At 43.7% G+C, this 19,420-nt stretch overlaps 1 protein-coding gene across 4 annotated transcripts in view; it reads left to right on the top strand.

The window, feature by feature from the left end:
* Window positions 1–19,420, top strand: part of NAV2 (neuron navigator 2) — a 780,691-nt gene that overhangs the window by 624,351 nt on the left and 136,920 nt on the right. For all 4 annotated transcript variants that reach the window (XM_032166418.3, XM_032166417.2, XM_058424471.1 and 1 more), the window contains one exon: window positions 17,965–18,087. In XM_032166418.3, the coding sequence (XP_032022309.1) occupies window positions 17,965–18,087 (123 nt within the window). The remainder of the gene's footprint in view (window positions 1–17,964; window positions 18,088–19,420) is intronic.

Raw genomic sequence — 19,420 nt, 5'->3', positions numbered from 1 at the left:
AAAATACAAAAAATTAGCCGGGCGTGGTGGCAGGCACCTGTAGTCCCAGCTCCTCGGAGAGGCTGAGGCAGGAGAATGGTGTGAACCCGGGAGGCCGAGCTTGCAGTGAGCCGAGATTGCGCCACTGCACTCCAGCCTGGGTGACAGAGTGAGACTCCGTCTCAAAAAAAAAAAGTCTACTGCAGCTAGGAAGCCTCCACTGATGCACATTGATGGACATTGATGGTCTCCCTCCTCTGAGTTTCCAAACAGCTGGTAACACCTCCCAGATGGCCTCTTTTAGGTTCTATGGGCTTGTTTGTCCCCCAGGCCAGAATATCCTTGAACAGAGGGATTATGTCTTCTTACTCTCTCACATTTCCAACTTCTATCAGACCCGTTGTGTATGCTTGGGTAATATGAGTGGAATGAAAAGAGAGAGAAAGGGGGTGATAGTAGGAGCAGTGCTGCTGCTGCTGCTATTAATAATACAGGTCATGTTCACTGAGTACTTTTCATGTGGCGGGTACTTTTCAGGCATTATCTCATTGAATTCTTGTAGAAATCCTGGAAGGCTTATAACATGTGATTGTCCCCATCTTACAGATATGGAAACCGAGGATGAGAGAAGTCCCTTGTCCTAGGTCATACGGCTACTAAAGGGTGCGGCCAGTTTCAGGAAGCTTGAGAGCCAAGCCTATTCTCCTGGTGCTGCAGCCTGCTGCACTTTAGGCTCTGTAGACCCAGGGATTTTCCTACTTTTCCTTAGAGCTCTACAAAGCCTAACCTTTAACTGGATTCATAGAATAAGAATATGGGAGGCAACAGAGTTTCTGCTAGCTAGACAATATCAAGCTCTGTTTTATTCTCAGGGCTAGGTTTTAAGGGGTTCAGAATAAGGCAGAGGTTTTTTTAGGAACAGGTAACAAGGTGCAGGATTCAAAACCCAAAACATAATAGAAATGTCTGTAGAAAGTACAAATATTGGCTTGGCATGGAAAGCACTTAGAAAAGCAGTAGGTTCCAGGGGATCAAACTTGAACCATAGGTGGAAGTTAGACTTAGGTTTTTTATTGCCTAGACACCAAGGTGACCGTTAATCAGCATAAGGAAAAATGTGCCCAAAAGTAGACTTGTTAAAACTAGAGGCAGTTTTGCAAGGACATGAGCCCTGTCACTCCCTGTTCCTGGGAATATTCACTCAGAATCTGGAAAACTGTGTATCCCAGATATTACAGAAGGGGTTCCTGCGTGAGGTGAGAAGGAGACAGAGAGGTGATCTTTCAAAGGTCTTTCAGTTGTATGATTCAGAGTGTCCAGGTGTCCAGAGGAATCATTGCGGCTCAATTATAGACTGAGCAGACTGGGTATTGTATTCTGGAGATAAGGGTCTCCTTGGAAAGCCACGTTTCTACAGGTCATGCCAGGCTGGGGGCGATAGTAGAGGCACCAAAGACATTTCTTCTGAAAAATGTTTAACCCATGACTCCTTCTAATAAATACAAAAATTGTGCACACCTCCCTCCTGCCCCAGGTTCTGATCTGGAAGATAAGGAAGTGGACTGTGGCTACAGTCCAGATAAGAGTATGAGGACCACTGGAAATACAGTGTCTGCACACCAGCTGAGATGTTCATGAACTTTACTACCTAGAGTTCATATGGTGAAAACAATAGGGTTTTGTTGTTGTTGTTGTTGTTGTTGTTGTTGTTGTTGTTTGAGATAGAGATTCACTCTTGTTGCCCAGGCTGGAATGCAATGGCGTGATCTTGGCTCACTGCAACCTCCGCTCCTGGGTTCAAGCGATTCTTCTGCCTCAGCCTCCCGAGTAGCTGGGATTACAGGCACGTACCACCACACCCAGCTAATTTTTTGTATTTTTTTAGTAGAGACGGGGTTTCACCATGTTGGCCAGGCTGGTCTCGAACTCCTGACCTCAGGTGATCCACCCACCTCTGCCTCCCAGAATGCTGGGATTACAGGCATGAGCCACTGTGCCCAGCCTTAATGATAGGTCTTTAAAGTGCAAAAATGTTTTACTGTTGAATGTGCTCTCTCACTATGCAGAGCCTAGGGAATTCTGCTTTGCCTTCAATCCCATTTGAATTATGATTTTAGCTTATCTGTCTACCTTCTTGTGGAAGTGGAAGTGTTTGAACAAGTTAAAGAGTGAAAGAAGTCAGGTGCCCCATTATTTGGTCTGTGTAGTAGTATCAGTCACTTTGACCAGCTCCTGGTGCACTGAGAGAAGGTAATTTGAGTGTCCTATAGGCAACTGACCGTAGCTTGGTTCCTACTCTGGAGGTCATTGGCCTGTGTTTCGGCGACTTCTCAGCCTGTCTTTCCCCACAGAGTGCTCCGGCTGCTGCTAGGGCACCACTGCCACACCCTGTTCCCACCCGCCTTGGCTTCTCCTTGTCTGCAGGCTGACTGGATTGCCTGGCTGCCTGGCTGCTTGGCTTCTGAGTGTCTCATGCCCAGGTTACCTCCAGAGCTCCAGCAGCTGCCTTCCTACAGGGAGAAACGTGCTCATCCACAGTTTGTGCCACACTGTCCCTCTTGTGAACACGCCTGTGGTAGTGTCCTGACCTATACATGTTGAAATTCTAAAAGAGAAACACAGTTCTTTTGCCTTTCAAACTGAGCTCCCCACTATACTGCTTTTACTTTTCTAAGAATCAAATACAATGGCGAATTTGGCCATGGAGAAATGAAACTCTCTTCAATTCAAGTTCAGGATGCCATAGAGTGTGGCAGTAACATTGTTCCCAATACGGTGGACTCTCTGCTGGAGCCATGCTGTCCCTTAAATGAGACCTGGAAGGCCCACATCTTCCTGGAAGTCCTTTTTGGTCCCTTTCTGTATCATAGTCTACTATTGATAGTATTTGACTTATCTCTAAAGCAGATGCAAGGATGCATCTCATTTCTCTTTGTATTCTCCAGATGCTTAACACATAAAATATACATACACTATTCCTCCCTTTTCCAAAGGAGACATATTCCAAGACCCTCGGTGGATGCCTGAAACTGCAGACTGTGCTTAACTCTATATAAACTATGGAGTTTTTTTCCTATGCATACATACCTGTGATAAAGTTTAATTTATAAATTAGACACAGTAAGAAATTAACAACAGTTGGCTGGGTGCGGTGGCTCACACCTGTAATCCCAGCACTTTGGGAGGCCGAGGCAGGCAGATCATGAGGTCAGGAGATCGAGACCATCGTGGTTAACATGGTGAAACTCCATCTCTACTAAAAATACAAAAACAAAATTAGCCAGGCATGGTGGCAGGTGCCTGTAGTCCCAGCTACTCGGGAGGCTGAGGTGGGAGAATGGTGTGAACCCGGGAGGTGGAGCTTGCAGTGAGCCGAGATAGCACCACTGCACTCCAGCCTTGGTGACAGAGCAAGACTCTGTCTCAAAAAAAAAAAAAATTAACAACAGTAACTAACAATAAAATAGAACTATTGTTACAATATGCTCTAATAAAAGTTATGTGAATGTGGTCTCTCTCTCTCAAAATATCTTATTGTACCATACTCACCCAATGTCAGACCACAGTTGACTGTGGATGACTAAAACTGTGGAAGGTGAAACCACAGATAAGGGAGGACTACAGTGAAAGCAGTTTTTTGTTTTTATTGAGACAGAGTCTTGCTCTGTTGCCCAGGGTGGAGTGCAGTGGCATGATCTCGGCTCACTGCAACCTCCACCTCCTGGGTTCAAGTGATTCTCCTGTCTCATGCTCCCAAATAGCTGGGATTACAGGCGTGTGCCACCGTGCCTGGCTAATTTTTGTATTTGTCATAGATATGGGGTTTCACCATGTTGGCCAGGCTGGTCTTGGACTCCTGGCCTCAAGTGATCCACCTGCCTCGGCTTCCCGAAGTGCTGGGATTACAGGCACTGCACCCAGCCCAACAATTTAATTGTTGATTGTTATTTATTCTTTCTTCATATACCAAGAAACACTTGGTAGGTACCTATCTCGAGAGTTGAAGGCACAGTTACAGGGACTGGGGATTTTGAAGCAAAAATATTGGTTCTAAAATAATAATAACAGAGCTACCTTTATTGAACTTGTTGAGTGAAGGCTGGAGCACAAGAAGAAAGACAAGCCAACAGTTATAATAAATGTGAAATAAGGGAGCCAGGCTTCAATTTTATCATAAAAGACAGAAAAAGGGATTTATTGAACACACAAATACATTTAAATGAAAAAAACCTCAGTGACTATTTCCTACTTGTATTTTCTTGGACAAATCACTCCAATTCTCTGAGTCTTCATTTTGCATCTGAAAAATCATTAAACCAAGTAATCTTTGAAATCCCCCCAGATCTAATATTCTGTAGTTCCATGAAACTGCCTGTCATGAATGTTTTTCTCAATGCTCTGTTGCACTTAAAATGAGGTTTTAGAGTTAACACCTTCTCAGTGTGGTGTCCTCAAGTGGGAGGTGGGGGAGATGATCTAAAAGACATCCTGTATTTCGACATTAATATGCTAGATGAGGCAGAGCATCATGGTGTGGGAACACTACATGCCCAGGTGAAGATAAGCACAAGTGTTTTAGTCATTGAAAGCACATCATCTGGTTTTGGGGAGTTTGTGTCATGTCTGGCCCCACAGGCACGTTTTTGAGTAGGACACACTTTTGCCAACCTTAGTAGAAAAGGGCATTTTTCCATTGCTCACTATGCAAGGGACAGGGGTTATTTGGTATGTGCCAAGCTAAAGAGGTTAGAGTGATTGTTCTCTTTTCTTGTGGCCTGTGGTTTGCGTAGGGTGCCTTTTCACTGTGGGATTTTATCTTCAGACTTTCTACCATGGCCTGTTTTCTTTTTAGGGGGCAAGTGGATGCGGAGATGGGTTTGGGACCCATTTTGCAGGGTATAGAAAAGCCTTTTTACACCCCAAAGAGACAGCTGTGAGATTTCCCTACCTGGCTCAGGGCATGGGTGGGCCCCCCTGTAACACACCAGCCACAGCCTTGTTTCCCCCCATGTGAATGTATCATATGCAACTTTTGTGGATGTACAACACACTTTTGGATAGTTCCTGTTAATATGGAAATCTGGTACCTTAATTAGTTCAAAATCTGAACTCTTCAGGAAGAAAATGACTGATTTCCATCCTCACATATTTTAACTCAATGTTTTTCAAACTTTTTTCTGTTTTGAGACAGTCTTGCTCTGTCACCCAGGCTGGAGTGCAGTGGCACGATCTTGGCTCATGCAACCTCCGCCTCCTGGGTTCAAGCAATTCTCCTGCCTCAGCTTCCCAAGTAGCTGGGATTACAGGCACGTGCCACCATGTCCAGCTAATTTTTGTATTTTTAGTAGAGATGGGGTTTCACCATGTTGGCTAGGCTGGTCTTGTGAACTCCTGACCTCAGGTGATCCACCCGCGTTGGCCTCCCAAAATGCTGGGATTACAGGCATAAGCCACTGTGCCTGACCCAAACTTTTTTCTTTTTAAATGTCATGCCCCATCCTGAAAGATCTCACACCCTGATTGGGGGGTGAGGAGGTGCAGAGCTGGAGGGTAAAATTAGATGTGGTTTTTCAGAATCACTGTATCTTTAATAGCTCCACAACAACTCAAATTTTGTCAAACTTTAGCTACAGAATGCATTATCAAAAACATTGGGCCTTGAACATACTTTTAAAATTCCTGCTCCCTCCCTAGAGATAGGATCATTCCTACAGACAACCAGTGTTCTCAGCTGCCTGCGTGCAGTTTCTGAAGGTGACATCTGGACGAGTGACCAGGGCCAGCATTTCATGTTGTCAGCTGTCATGTCTACTGTTCTTGTGGATTTAATGGCAGGTAATTTGAGCATCCCATAGTCACCTAGTTTTGCTTAATCCTCTACTCTTGAAGGCCAAAGGTCTATATATCTATTTCCTTGGTATTGGTGGTTTATTTTTTGAATCCCATTTAGAATAAGTGCCCAGAATAATCATTGTCTTGATGAAAATATCACCTGGTAGAAACTTAGCATAGACAACCATGCACCGAGTTCACTTTACATGTTGGGTCCTTTGTATTTGTACATGCATGTCTGTGTGAACTACCTGATCTCCCTCCCCCAAGCCAACATTGCCTGGCAAGATGCTATGGGAGGCTTTCTTTCTCTAAGGATCCTTTTCTGGCCTCTCTCTGTGCTTTGGCCTTTACTGAACCCCATGCAAATATTTACACATCTGCTTGCCCCAAGCCAACACTAAGCCCCTCAAGGTCAAGGACTGAGTCTGATTCTTATATCCCCAACACCCAGGCTAGTACCTACCTCTCAGTAGGTGCTACATAAATGTTTGTTGCACAAATGCCACCACCTTAAACATAGGCCTCCTCTGGGCGAAGTCCTGCATGTGACTCTATGTGAGCCCTTCCTGCAGCCTCCCTACAGTGCTTCCAGAAATCTAGTTGTTCGCTGAGGTTGAGTGATGTTCCCAAGGCCTGCTTTTTGCCTTTGTCTACAGCAGGGATTGTCTCACAATTACAAATTAGTCGCCTTCTCATTCTGTCTATTCTCAGTACACCACGGCATTCTTTCAGCTGCAGTCTAGAAAAGACAGAGTGAAACTTGCATGAACCTAAGCCAAAGTGCCAGCTGATTTCTCCCCAGTTTGGTAAAGACTTTGGTTGTTACCTGGGGGGATCTACATAAACCCAGAAGAGAAACAGACACCAGATGTCAGATTCCCATCCGTACAGGCTCTAGTCATCTTCCAAAGGGAACATACAATCCTCAAAGCCAACATAAATTCTGCTGACTTAACGTGAAAAGTGAGCCTGTGTCTCAGAGCACTCTGAGGCTTGGGGAGCCGTAGCAGAAATCGCAGGAATGATAAGACTTACCAGCCTACAGATGATGATTGGCAGGTGTGTTTCAGTGCACCAGAAGTGTTTGGGAGAATGCATTTTCCAAAAGACACATGAAGCTTGGTAGTATGTTTTACCACCACACAGAAATTCTCCACTTGATCAATCTCTCTTCTAGGAGATTGGTGAAAGCCAAGACCCAAGCAGTGGTGAGATTGAGCCTGTGTGCTATAATTCAGGGTAACGTGTGAATTGTAGCATTGCCATGAGCCACTGCTGAATTGGTTTATAGCAAACAGACAAGTCTTGCAATGTAGAAACCATTGCAGAATACATTGAAGGATCTACTCAGCCAGGATCCACTTCTGTCAGATTCTGTTGACAGTGTGGAAGGCTTTTCCAGAGGAAGAGCATCTGATTATGATGCCACACTGAGCTACCTGTGTGTTGTCCATAATGCTTTGAATTCAGCATGCCTAATACTGCTCCCTCTTGCCACTTGCCAGCCATTTGAGTTTCCAACAGTTGGAATGTCCTGAGGCTGGTAGGCATTTAACTATGAGACCATGAGTCACTTGATATTTTAGAAGAAACTTAAAGTAGTAACAACTTTAATCGAGCCTTGATTTGAGATGGAGGAAACAATGGGAATCAGCTTCAACCTAGGTTAATGTGGATATTGTCCCCTAACACAGAGGGGGCCAAGAGTAGTTACTAAGAGGATCTGAAGTTTAAATTACTGTTACAGTGTAGCCACATTATAGTAAACTAACTCTTAGGGAAACTGAATCCAATATAGCTCACAGTTCTTCCAGCCAGGTCTCATGATTTAAGGCAACATTTCTCACAGTTTTGGCCTGACTACCTGCAAGAGAATTACTTGCATGTCTGTTAAAAATGCAGACTTGGGGCAAAGGATGAATAGGTGGAGCATGGGGCATTTTTAAGGTGGTAGAATTATATTCTGTGATACTGTAATGGTGGATAGGTGACATTCTGTATCAAAACCAGTAGAGCTGTAAGACACAGAGTGAACCCTAATGTGACTTTAGTTAATAATGATGTATTAATATTGGTTCATCAGTTGCAACAATGAACCACACTAATACAAAATATTAATAATAGCCCAGGAGCAGTGGCTCACGCCTGTAATCCCAACACTTTGGAGGCTGATGTGGGACGACAGCTTCAGCCTAGTTCAAGACTATCCTGAGCAACATGGCAAGACTCCATCTCTACAAAAAATTTAAAAATTAGGGCATGGTGGTGTGCGCCTGTAGTCCCAGCTACTAGGGAGGCTGAGACAGGAGGATCCCTTGAGCCCAGGAGTTTAGGACGGCAGTGTACACTCTACCCTGGCTGACAAAGCAAGACCCTGTTTCTAAGAAAAGAATGTACATAATAATAGAGCAAAGTGTTGGGGGGAAGAGGGGATATAAAGGAACTCTGTAATTTCTGTACAGTGTTAGAGAAATAATCTCTTAAAAAGTAAAGTCTGTTTTTTTAAAAAAAATGCAAGATTTGGGCCTCGCTAAATACATCTTGCATGTATGAAGCTGAGGCCTTGGAATAAGTATTTTGGTCAGGCTCTCCAGAGGATCTGCGTGTATTCTGAGGTTTGAGAATTCCTGGATATCAGTCCATCTCCTTTCACCATCTGTTTCATTCCAAGAAAGAGCTTAAAGGGGCTTTGTCTAGAGAACTGTCTCCTGTGTGTTAGGATGTGTTTCATCTTTCAGAAGGTGGACAAAAAGCTTCCTGCTAATGCTAGATATATTTGCTGCAATTCCACAGTGACAGTTGAACCACAATAAAGACAATTCAGGCAAGACAAGTTTCAGACACAGGGACTGTCAATTTTCGAACGCGTGCAGCCTTTCTTCAGAAGTGTGCCCTGCCTGCGTCCATTTCAAACAAGTGTAGCCACGGATTGCAATTAAAATTTTACATATGTCTATTGGTTTAAGGGTGATAAGTACACTATTGTTATCATCCTTGGCTCTTTGTGCATTGAAGTGTGTATTTTATTAGGGCTATTATAAGCCTTTTAAATTAAAATGCTCCTGGACTTTATATACGTATAGATCTTTTTAAACCAAAATGCTCTGGAAATTAATATTAGATGGAATTTTATTAAACTTGTGGAAAGTCACATTGCATTTTGCAAAAGACACACAAACCTTGGTAGCCTGTTTTACCACCACACAGAAATTCTCCACTTGATCAATCTCTCTGCTAGGAGTTTGGTGAAAGCAAGACCCAAGCAGTGGTGAGACTGAGCCTGTGTGCTGAAACTCAGGGTAACGTGAATTGTAGCAATGCCATGAGCCACTGCTGAATTGGTTTATAGCAAACAGACAAGTCTTGCCATGTAGAAATCATTGTAGAGTACATTGAAGCATCTACTCAGCCAGGATCTACTTCTGCCCTGTTTTAGCAAAGTCACTGCTAAGGTGGGGCCTCGAGGTCTGTGAGCCAACTCATGCTGGATGTGAATTTTGCACATATGTGAGATGGGGTCCCTAGCTTTCACTAGTTTCTCCAAAGGGGTTCATAACTTAAGAACGTTTAGGAATTTCTGATTTCGATAATGGTCTCTAAACTGAATTTGGTTGTAGTTGTTTTTAAAATACGTATGTGCCATGTTATTGAAATATCGCATATACTATATAGCATACGAAAACGTAGGAATCAGAAAGATCTTGATGAGAAATAAATATACATAGAAGCACCTGCGTTTTCACTCCTGGGTCGTCTGTGCTCCCCTCTACAGAGACCACTGCCTGGGTCCAGTGCTTCTTTTTCTTCAGTGTGCACACAAATCACCTGGGGAGTTTATGGAAATATTGAGTCGGATTTAGAAGGTCTGGGATCTGGGATACTGCTGTTTTTTTTTTGTTTGTTTGTTTGTTTGTTTTTTAGATGGAGTTTTGCTCTTGTTGCCTAGGCTGGAGTGCAATGGCACGATCTCGGCTCACGGCAACCTCCACCTCCCGGGTTCAAGCAATTCTCCTGTCTCAGCCTCCTGAGCAGCTGAGACTACAGGCATGCACCACCATGCCCGGCTAATTTTTTTGTATTTTTAGTAGAGACGGGGTTTCTCCATGTTGGTCAGGCTGATCTCGAACTCCTGACCTCAGGTGATCCGCCCACCTCAGCCTCCCAAAGTGCTGGGATGACAGGTGTGAGCCACGGTGCCCAGCTGATGCTGCTTTTTAAAACAGATTCCAGGTGATGTTGAAACTACTGCTCCATGGCCCGTATTTCAAGTAGCAGGTAGGTGGTGAGGCATGTGTTGAGTTGAGCTGCAGATAGCGACTCCCACGCTGTCTCTTCTGTCTCTCTCTCTCTCTTTCAAGCAGTCCTCAGCACTGGCTTTAGGAAGTAGAAATGGCAAAAGTCTGTGGCACCAGTTTTCCCTGGTGAGGCTGGCAGGGGGCCCCTGGGACCTTTTGACTCCTTTTTAACTCAGGCCCACCTTTTCCTGCTGCTGCCTCTGTCCCCATGGCCTGCTAGATCTGAGCCCTTGTTTGATTAGCTTAGCAACATCATTGCAGTACTCCCCAGTGAGGTGTTCTCTGTTGACTGGGGCTAGCCAGAGTCAGCTCCAGAACTCCTGAGTGAGTTCACTTCTGCAGTAGCCTTGACTTCCTGCTGTACCACGACCAAAGGATTGATCTGGGTTTTCCTGGTTATCTGGCTCACTTTGCAGCAGAGAAGCAAGGGCTGGTGCCCCTTCAACTGTGCGTTCTCCTGGGGGATGGCTCATGGCCATTGAAGAAACTTTGCAGCAGTGCTGTCTATTTGCCAGGGTCACGTCATCCTATGCTCTGAACCAAGGTGGTGTGTGTTGTGGCCACAGGAGACTGTTCCTGGCTTGAGTGAGATAAGGGAAGATTTTACTCACGATGTACATTAAACTCCCAAATCCTCCTAAAAAGAACAAGTTGTTATCAACTTGGTGACATCCTGAAGAGCTGACAGTCCTGGAGGACAGTAGGAAATCGTGTAAAGGGTGCCCCAATTTTGCATCAAGCAGAAAGGTAGGAAACTGGTTGGATTCTCTAAGTTACATTTCCCATTGGCCTCTGCCAGTGGTTGTTGGAAGCATTCCCCCAAAGGCATGAAGGCCAAAGATGTGTGGGTCTGTGTTAGAAGAATTGCCCACTAAGTCATAAAAATGAAAGATCAGGGTCATTTCTTACTGCCCTTCCACCTCACATCCCCTTGTTTCTTAATTGTGTGGATTGTGCAGTCTGTCTTGTTTATGGTTAAAGTCCTGTTACCACAGGGAACCCCAACTGAGAAAGGCATTCTCGCCTTGGGCTTTCTCTCCAAAGGTTGCTGTTGGTTTTGTTTCATCTCGTGTCAGTTTGGGGTGACCCATAATCAGGAAGAAGCAACACTGTGTTCTTCGCTTGAATTTCACCTTTATTTGGTTTTAAAATATGTAAGAATATGCTGTGAGTAGGATATTACAGTTACTGCAACATGTCTCTGAACTTGTCATGGGGCACAAAGGTTTTGATGAATATGCCACATCTGCCTAAACATTTATGCCTAAAAACTCATTGAGGACAAAGTGGTTTCCATGTGTTTCCTTAGCAAAATTTTAAGTATTCACTAAATTTTAGTGCTGCAGTTTTATAATTCGCACTGAGAAATTGAGCCCATTTTTTTTCCAGTCATATTTTTGCATTTCAGAGCATTCTCTTCTTCCTTAAGCCAATGCAGCCACCGCTTTTCTCTTCGTAGAGGTCAGCTTTTTTCTTTTTTTCTTTTTTTTTTTTTTTTTTTTTTTTTTTGTTTTAGTAGAAACGGGGTTTCACTATGTTGGCCAGGCTGGTCTCAAGCTCCTGACCTCAGGTGATCCACCTGCCTCAGCCTCCCAAAGTGCTGGGATTACGGCGTGAGCCACCACACCTGGCAAGGTCAGCTTTTTTTCAAAAGGATGCAGGCAGCTTTGTTAGACTCGCTGGCCGGTGCATCCTCCTATGACCCGGAGTGAAGTTGATTCATCTGACTTCTCAGAGGCCCTAAACCAAAGGGATTCTTTTCCAGGTCTGTCCAGAAACTCGATTTACATCCTAATAAACTCAGAGAATGAATGTCACACTGTATTATAACTGAGTAATGGGGCCTGTGAAAGCATATGATGTTTGGGAATCTGGATGTTGATGACATGCTCAACAACAAGGGCTTTTCATCAGCCCCCATCAGTTTTTTCAACCTTATGCAACAAAGTATGTGTTGATATATATGTCCAGATATTTATATTGTTATTAGCAAGGAATATTACACACACATTTGTAATTATTCCATGTTTCTATGTCCACATTTCAACCAAAAGTGTGTCCAAAAAACAGAGACAGGCTGACATGTCTTTGAAGAAAAGTAATTACGTAGGATTGATTTGTTTTCTGTTTGTTCTTTCATTTCTTGCATCTGAGAGGTGTTTTTTTCTTTTTTTTAATGTCAAGCTCTATTAGAAATGCACTCGACTAGAGCAAGTTGGTACATATTTCTTTCCTTCTCTGTCCCCTCTCTCCTCGCACAGTTCTTGACAGAGGTGATTTCTGGTAAGATTAATGACAGTCAGTTTGTATTACTTATGCAGGCCATGTTGAACTGCGAACTTTGGAAATGAGAAGCCACCTTTCGCCGCTTCTGAAGGTGACTCACAGAGCCAGTTTCACTTGGTTCCACATTGTTGCATCATTACGTTTAAAGAAAGGGAATAAATCTATTTACTAAATGTTGGACTTGAAGTCTAGAGTATTTGTTCTAACAGGTCCTGTTAGATTCCACAGCTTTTTCATAGTTAGTGTCAGTTACCAACCTATTCCGAAGAGAAAGTTCTTTTGTAAAAGGCATGTTACCTTCACAGGTCTGTCTTGACTGGAGGGATGGTGAGGTCTACCCTTCAAGTCTGGCCAGCTCCCAGAGGTCTGGGATGACTCAGATAGGACTAGGAAATGGTGTGTTCTGAAAAATCTGTAGAAGAAAATACTGATGAGAAAATGCCCACCAAAAATTGAATACAAAATGTTGAAAGAATCGAAAAGTCGACGTTCTCTTTGAAACAGAAGCCAGAGCCTGTTACTCATTAGTACCTTCATGTATCCCCCATCTTACAGGCAAAGGCCTGGCATCCAAGGTGTTCAAAACCATCCCCCAGGTCCCATGCAGCCCAGTTCCTAGCTGTGATCCCAGTGTTCAAGCAACAGTGAACTACTTACCCTTCTCTGAACATACCTTCCCCTCTGCCATTTCTCTCTGCTTTTGCATATGTTATCCATGTGTCTAGATGGATCCTCTTTTGGCTGGCAAACTCCTCTGTGCCCTTTAGGTCCAACTTAAACAGCGCTCCTCTGCGATGCTTTCTCCCGTGTGTTCTCAAAGCCAGTCATGCATTCATCGTTATACCACTTTTATGCAGTGGTAGAGCTATTTGCATGTCTTAGTCCCCAGCAGGTTTTGAGCTTCACCAGAGCAGGAACTAGGTCTTGCCACCCCTGTAAGCAGCTAATGATTAGGAAGTGCTCCCTATATGCCAGTCACTGGGCTTTCTAAACATATGCACTGTCTCATTTAACCTGCCACAATCCTATGAGGGAACTTAAGCTAGAAGAAATTGCACTGAAATGTGACAAAGTTGGGATTTGAACTCACCTGCCTGCGCTGGGATCTTAACCACAGCTCTGTTTTCCTCATCTGAACAATAGAGATGATAATACACTTGATAAGATTATTTTGAAGGTTGAATGCCATGATTTATGTGAAGCACTTAACACAGTACCAGTGAGCATTCAGTACCATTAGTGCTTACTAACAATGATGTATACTAGGTCCTTCAGCCAGCAAGGGTCAGAGAAGGCATTTGAACAACTTGGGTCTAACAACAGTCATGTTCCTTAACACTGATGCTCATGGGCCACCCCAGGGAAGCAAGAAAAACACCCCACAGACACCTTGTCCCTTTAGCAGAGGCTCTTACTCTTTCCATCCAGGGGCCTCTGGGGAAGCTTTAGAAGGTGGATGCAGAGAGCTGCCTCCACCCGCCTATCATGGCGGAACTCGGGAGGGTAACGGGGAGATGGTTCAGTAGCTTAGCAACTGGGGCAGGAGTCCACTCAGAAGACATTAGGATGTTACGAGCACCTCATTAGGCTCCAGCACTAATTATTTCTCTCTCCAAGGGGAAGGAAAGTGTGGCATGCGTGTTCCGAGATTCGGTTCTTGGATCAGCTGGTTCCTTTGCTTGTGACCTCAGGCAAGTCATTTCTTCTTCACCCAGTGTGAGCCTCTTGTGAAAGCTCCTAAAGTGGAGGGTGAGGCCGTCAGTCCCCTGGCTCCCTGAACCTTCAGAAACACAAGCTTTTTTAATACCCCTGGGCAAAAGCCAGTGTTTCAGATAAGCACATCCGTGGCTGCTTCATCTGTAAATTATGCTTTCTTAAGGCCTTCGCTTTGTTAAGGCAGTCTATATTAATGTATACAGTAGCCAATTCCTATACAAATTTTGGTCCAGCAAACCCAAATTTGCATATTTTTCATTGACTGTATAATACAGGAGTTATTTAAAAATATATACAGAACTGTTTGTAAATCATTGTAATTGGTGGATAATAATTTAGAAACATTTTAAATTAGTTTCTTGAGTGTGAGGCTGGCTCTAACCACAGCTCTGTCTCTGGTGCTGTGCCATCTCCCAGGGAGAGACATACAACAGAATTTATTTTAAAGAATATTATTGTTTAAAAAACAATTGAACATGTGTTTACATATCTCTAAAAGAAGAGGTAAGTTCCCCATTTTCCTTATCACTCTGCCTGCCCTCCCTCTACATGTGCACGATAAGTGAAATAGACTTGCAGTCTTGAAACTAGATCATTGTCAGACTAGTTGCATTCAGCTCCCTGACTTTCATTTCTTCCTACAGTTTGAGAAGGCAGAAGATCCTGATTTAGCTTTACCTTTCCCCTCCCCTCTGCCAAAACAAAGTCAGAATTCCCAGCAGCAAGCCCAGTTCACACGTTCAGTTCCATTTCAGTCCCATTTCTCAGAGGCTTTCCCGCTTTTTGGGGGTTGTCATTTTCTGACACATCCACACTGCACCCAGGTGTAGCTGGGCTGGGGCTGCAATGTGTCTCAGCAATCTGTGTCTGGAATGCTCACCAGGCCCCACAGTCTGGCCTTAGCAGGAAGCCAGGGTTCTGTACATGTGGGCCTTGTCTACATGCCTGTGTGTGTGTAATTACCCAACCGTGTGTGTTGTTTCACCAGCAATAAAAATCCAGCAGGGAAATGAATGCTAAAATTAGTTTGTTTGTCCTTTGACAAGATCTCCCCAGTTGAAAGAATTTTGTTTATCTAACTGGCTGGGCAGGCTTTGCTAAAATCAAAATTAACTGCCTTGCTTAATGGTGCAATAGATTGTATTTTGAAGAGCTTCCACTGAGTTCTCCTTGAAAGGACATGGGGTCTAGAAAGTCCAGCCTCTGGCAAAGTTATGGCATTTTGGTGTAGGTGTTTTTTCCTCCTTGTGCTAGTTGTAGGATGGATGCCCATAACCCATTACTCTACCCTGAGTCACTATCTGTTGGAGGGTGGCTGGCTGGATGGATGGCTGGATAGATGGATGATGAGTAGATTGGCAGATCGACAGTTTAATTTGCTTGCCATATGTCTTAAATGTAAGTTTGTTAAAGCTTAAGAGGAAAGAAAACCTGTAATCAGTGTTCTTGCAAAAAAAAATTTGCACAGCCCTATGGCTGTGTCTTTGGGCTTCATTCATGTGTTCATTCATTCAACAAAAACAGTATTTAACAAGCACCTAGTACATACTAAGCTCATGGGGTATAGATTTGAACAAAATAAGAATCTCTGCCTGCAAAGAGCTTACTATTTAGGGTGAGAGACATGCATTGAAGGGCAATTAGACAAATAATTATTTAACTATAGCTGTAATTGTTTTTTATATTTTTATTGAGATTTAATTCATATATCATAAAATTCACCATTTTATTTTTGGGGTTTTCTTTTTTGTTTTGTTTTGTTTTTTGAGATGGAATCTCACTCTGTTGCCCAGGCTGGAGTGCAGTGGCGTGATCTTGGCTCACTGCAACCTCCACTGCCTGGGTTCAAGCAATTCTCCTGCCTCATCCTCCCAAGTAGCTGGGACTACAACAGGTGCATGCCACCATGCCCGGGGGGGTGGTCAGGCCCGTTCCAGATTTGGAGGCGCCCGTGATAGTCAGAGTCGCCATCCTGGTAACAGGTAACCCCCACCCTATAAAATACAAATTAGCCGGGGTGGTGGCAGGGCCTGTAGTCCCAGTATCGGAGGTGAGGCAGAGAATGGGTGAACCGGAGAGAGTTGCAGTGAGCCGAGTCGGCCATGATCAGCGGGGCAGAGCAAGATCCGTCTCAAAAAAAAAAAAAAAAAAAAAAAATAAAAATAAAAATTCACCATTTTACAGCATATAATTTGATGGTTTTTAGTATATTCACAGAGTGGTTTTTAGAATGATAAAGTTGAGTGAAAACTTCAGTCTCTTCTGTTGCATTTTCAGCACAAGCACAAACACTTGGTCTGATTTACTCCAACAGATTTTTCATTATGTTGACATTGTGACCTCAGTGATCATTAATGTCATAAAGGGAGGAGCAGGGAACATTGGAGGTGTTGAATTTAGCCACAATAGCTTAGAAGCTTCCTGGGTTCCTCTTACCCATTCTGGAAGGTGCTTTTCACATGAGATAACTCCAGTGAGAATTTTCTTCTCTGCCCCTTACTTGAACTTCCTGGTCTGGGCAACCTCATCTGCATCTCATAATTCTGTTCTTGAAAAATATATCCTAAAAGGGTCCCCAGCTACAGGAAGAAGAAATTCAAGGATTGGGAACCCTCAGGGTCGACTCCATATATGCAAAAGTTAAAATGTCAAGTGCAATAAAGCTTTCCATGATGTAGCTCAGCTGACCCTGTCTCAGAAAAATAATGACTCATTGGTCCTCTTACTACATATTTCTTGATTTGAAATGTAAAATGCTTGCATTTTTAGATGCCTTGCAGGGCGATCTGATGGGGCCCATAAGGGATTGAAGGGATCCAAGTTTGATTTCTGCCTCTGCCCAAGTTTTGCTTTGCCTTCCTGTTCTCTGAAGATGAGGGAAATGACACAACCAGTCTCCTTTGTGGGGGCTGTGAGGAAGCCAAGGTAGATAAGAGGTACAGCTGCCTCGGACTGAGCTACCTTCTACTAGTGGCTAAGCTTTCAGGACCTTGTCTGGTTAGTAGACAATCAGCCATCTGTACGGAAAGTTCCAGACATCCTCCCTCCCAAGAACAGCACTGATTTCATCAGAAGACAGCTTTGTAGCATTACCAAAAAAAAGAATAAATTAGCATTAGTGTTGTTCAGAGTTTTGTGACAACCCCCTTAAAACATCAGTATCAAGGGTGAAATTCACCTCATGATCATGACAACCATAATGTCTTCCACTTGTATAGTCTTACACAAATTGCAGTGCACTTTCATATTCCTTATCTCACTAATTCTCATGCCCATGTTGTGATATTCCCACATATCACAGGCTGTGATAGTCCTATAGTTTGGGTGAAAAACTCACCATCCAGGGAAGTGACTTGCCTGTGATGGCAAAGGTCACTCATCTATCCTCTATCCTTTCTTTCCCCCTCTCTCAAAAGCTTGCCTGCTTTTTCCACTGCACTGTTCTGTAATATTATTGCCTATGATTTGCTAATGATTTGTCACTTCCATTTCCATTACTCAGGTAAAACACCTGCTTGTATAATCGCTGACATTAAAAAGAATGTCATGAATCCATCTGACAGTTAATTTTATTCCCTAGTTTCCTTCTGCGTAGTAGGTACCTGTGAGTTTGGGTTAATTAAGCTGAGTTCATTCTCTTTTTTCACTTTTTTGTTAGCAAGCTGGTGATCATCTAGGTTGGATCAGCAGCTGAGTTATCCTTGGGCTGTGATCAGTGCCAGAGCCTCAGGGAATCCTCAGTTTCTTCCCCCTTAGAGCACTTGGTGGCTGTACAGGCTTCTGGATATGAATGCAAGCCTGGAAGCCACTTGCTTTTGACATTCATGTGCATCATCTTCTTCTCCTTTTAAAGATACATGACTGATGGTGGACTTGGCCTCTATACCCGTCGCCTGAACCGGCTCCCTGATGGGATGGCTGTGGTACGGGAGACGCTGCAACGAAATACCTCCCTGGGCCTCGGAGACGCTGACAGGTAAGCTTGCTGCACTTGGGGCTGGTCAGATGCAGAGGTGATTCCAGGGTGGCCTGAGAAATGAGGGTTATGATATTGGGAGAGTGAATGGAGACTTTAACCCACAGAGAGGAGGGGAGGCCTGGAATCTGTACCTGGGGTTAGGAGAAGGTACAGTAGGTAGGAAAGGGCTGCCGAGGGTTCTTGAGTCCTGCTTCTGTGTAGGGTGGTGCTTCTGACAGCAGTAACACAGGGAGCTCAGGCTTGGGTGGTTTTTGTTATTGTTTTGCTTGTTGCTACTGTGTCTTTGTCAGTTCAGCAGGCCCTAGGGATGTGCTTTACTTCCTCTCTCATTAGCCAGCTTTCTAGGTATTGCACCTTGTGGTACACAAGGTCTGTGTGCAGAAGGGATCTCTCCTAGCCTTGGCTGAGCAGCCTTCACCAAAAAGCCTCATGTTGCATGGTAATAGGAGGCAATGCTTAAGGACATGGGTTTAGACACCACATGCTAAGTAGTTGACATCATAGAGGTTGATCAGGCATCACTGCCACTGCTGTCAGAGAAGAAAAGAGGTTCAGAAAATACTGTGATAACAAAAGAGGAGTAATTGGCCTCCAGGTTCTAGTTCTTACTCTGACAAACTGATTCTATGACCCTGAGCAACCTATGAAGTGAGGAGTTTGGACTATATGATTTCTATGATCCCTTCCAGTTCTAATGTGCTGTAATTCTGGATTTCAGTGCAGATTTCAAATACCCTTAATGATCTGGCTGTTTAAGGATTTGCTGAAACACTTAACCTCTTTCCACATCTGGGTTGATGAGACGTAATGTGGAATTTAGATGCAAGTGGTTTAAAATGACCATAGACTTTTTAGGTACTAAACCTTTTATGTCAGAAAGCCAAATAGTAGCACAAGAACAGCTTCCTGCTGTTCCCAGGGCATGCTTTTTACAAAGAGCTAAGTGACTTCTGTAATTGTATGGCTTTAGAGAAATAGGGCAGCACACCAAAGAGACAAATACTAAAATCACACCCAGAGATGGAATTTGCTGAAGAAGAATCTTCATGTTATCTCAGGGAAGGCTGGGAAACACTGAATGAGTTGTTAGGAACTTGGGATCTGGCCCAATCTCTACCACTAACCTGAATGTGTCCTCCTTAGAGTCCCCCTAGTGCCCAGGCTTGTGATTTATATCAGGGATGTTAAAAGGCCTTCCACTAGGGTTCTAGCTCAAGTCAGATTTTTTCCTGTAATTAACAAAGAAAGGAATGGGTTTGAAAAGTCCATAGAAACATGAACCATTTGAGAGAAAAAAAGTTGTTTTTTGTTTGTTTGTTTGTTTTTGAGA

Source organism: Hylobates moloch, unplaced genomic scaffold (assembly GCF_009828535.3).
Source record: "Hylobates moloch isolate HMO894 unplaced genomic scaffold, HMol_V3 SCAFFOLD_11, whole genome shotgun sequence".
Taxonomy (NCBI): Eukaryota; Metazoa; Chordata; class Mammalia; order Primates; family Hylobatidae; genus Hylobates; species Hylobates moloch.
This window is presented reverse-complemented; position numbering and strand designations above follow the sequence as displayed.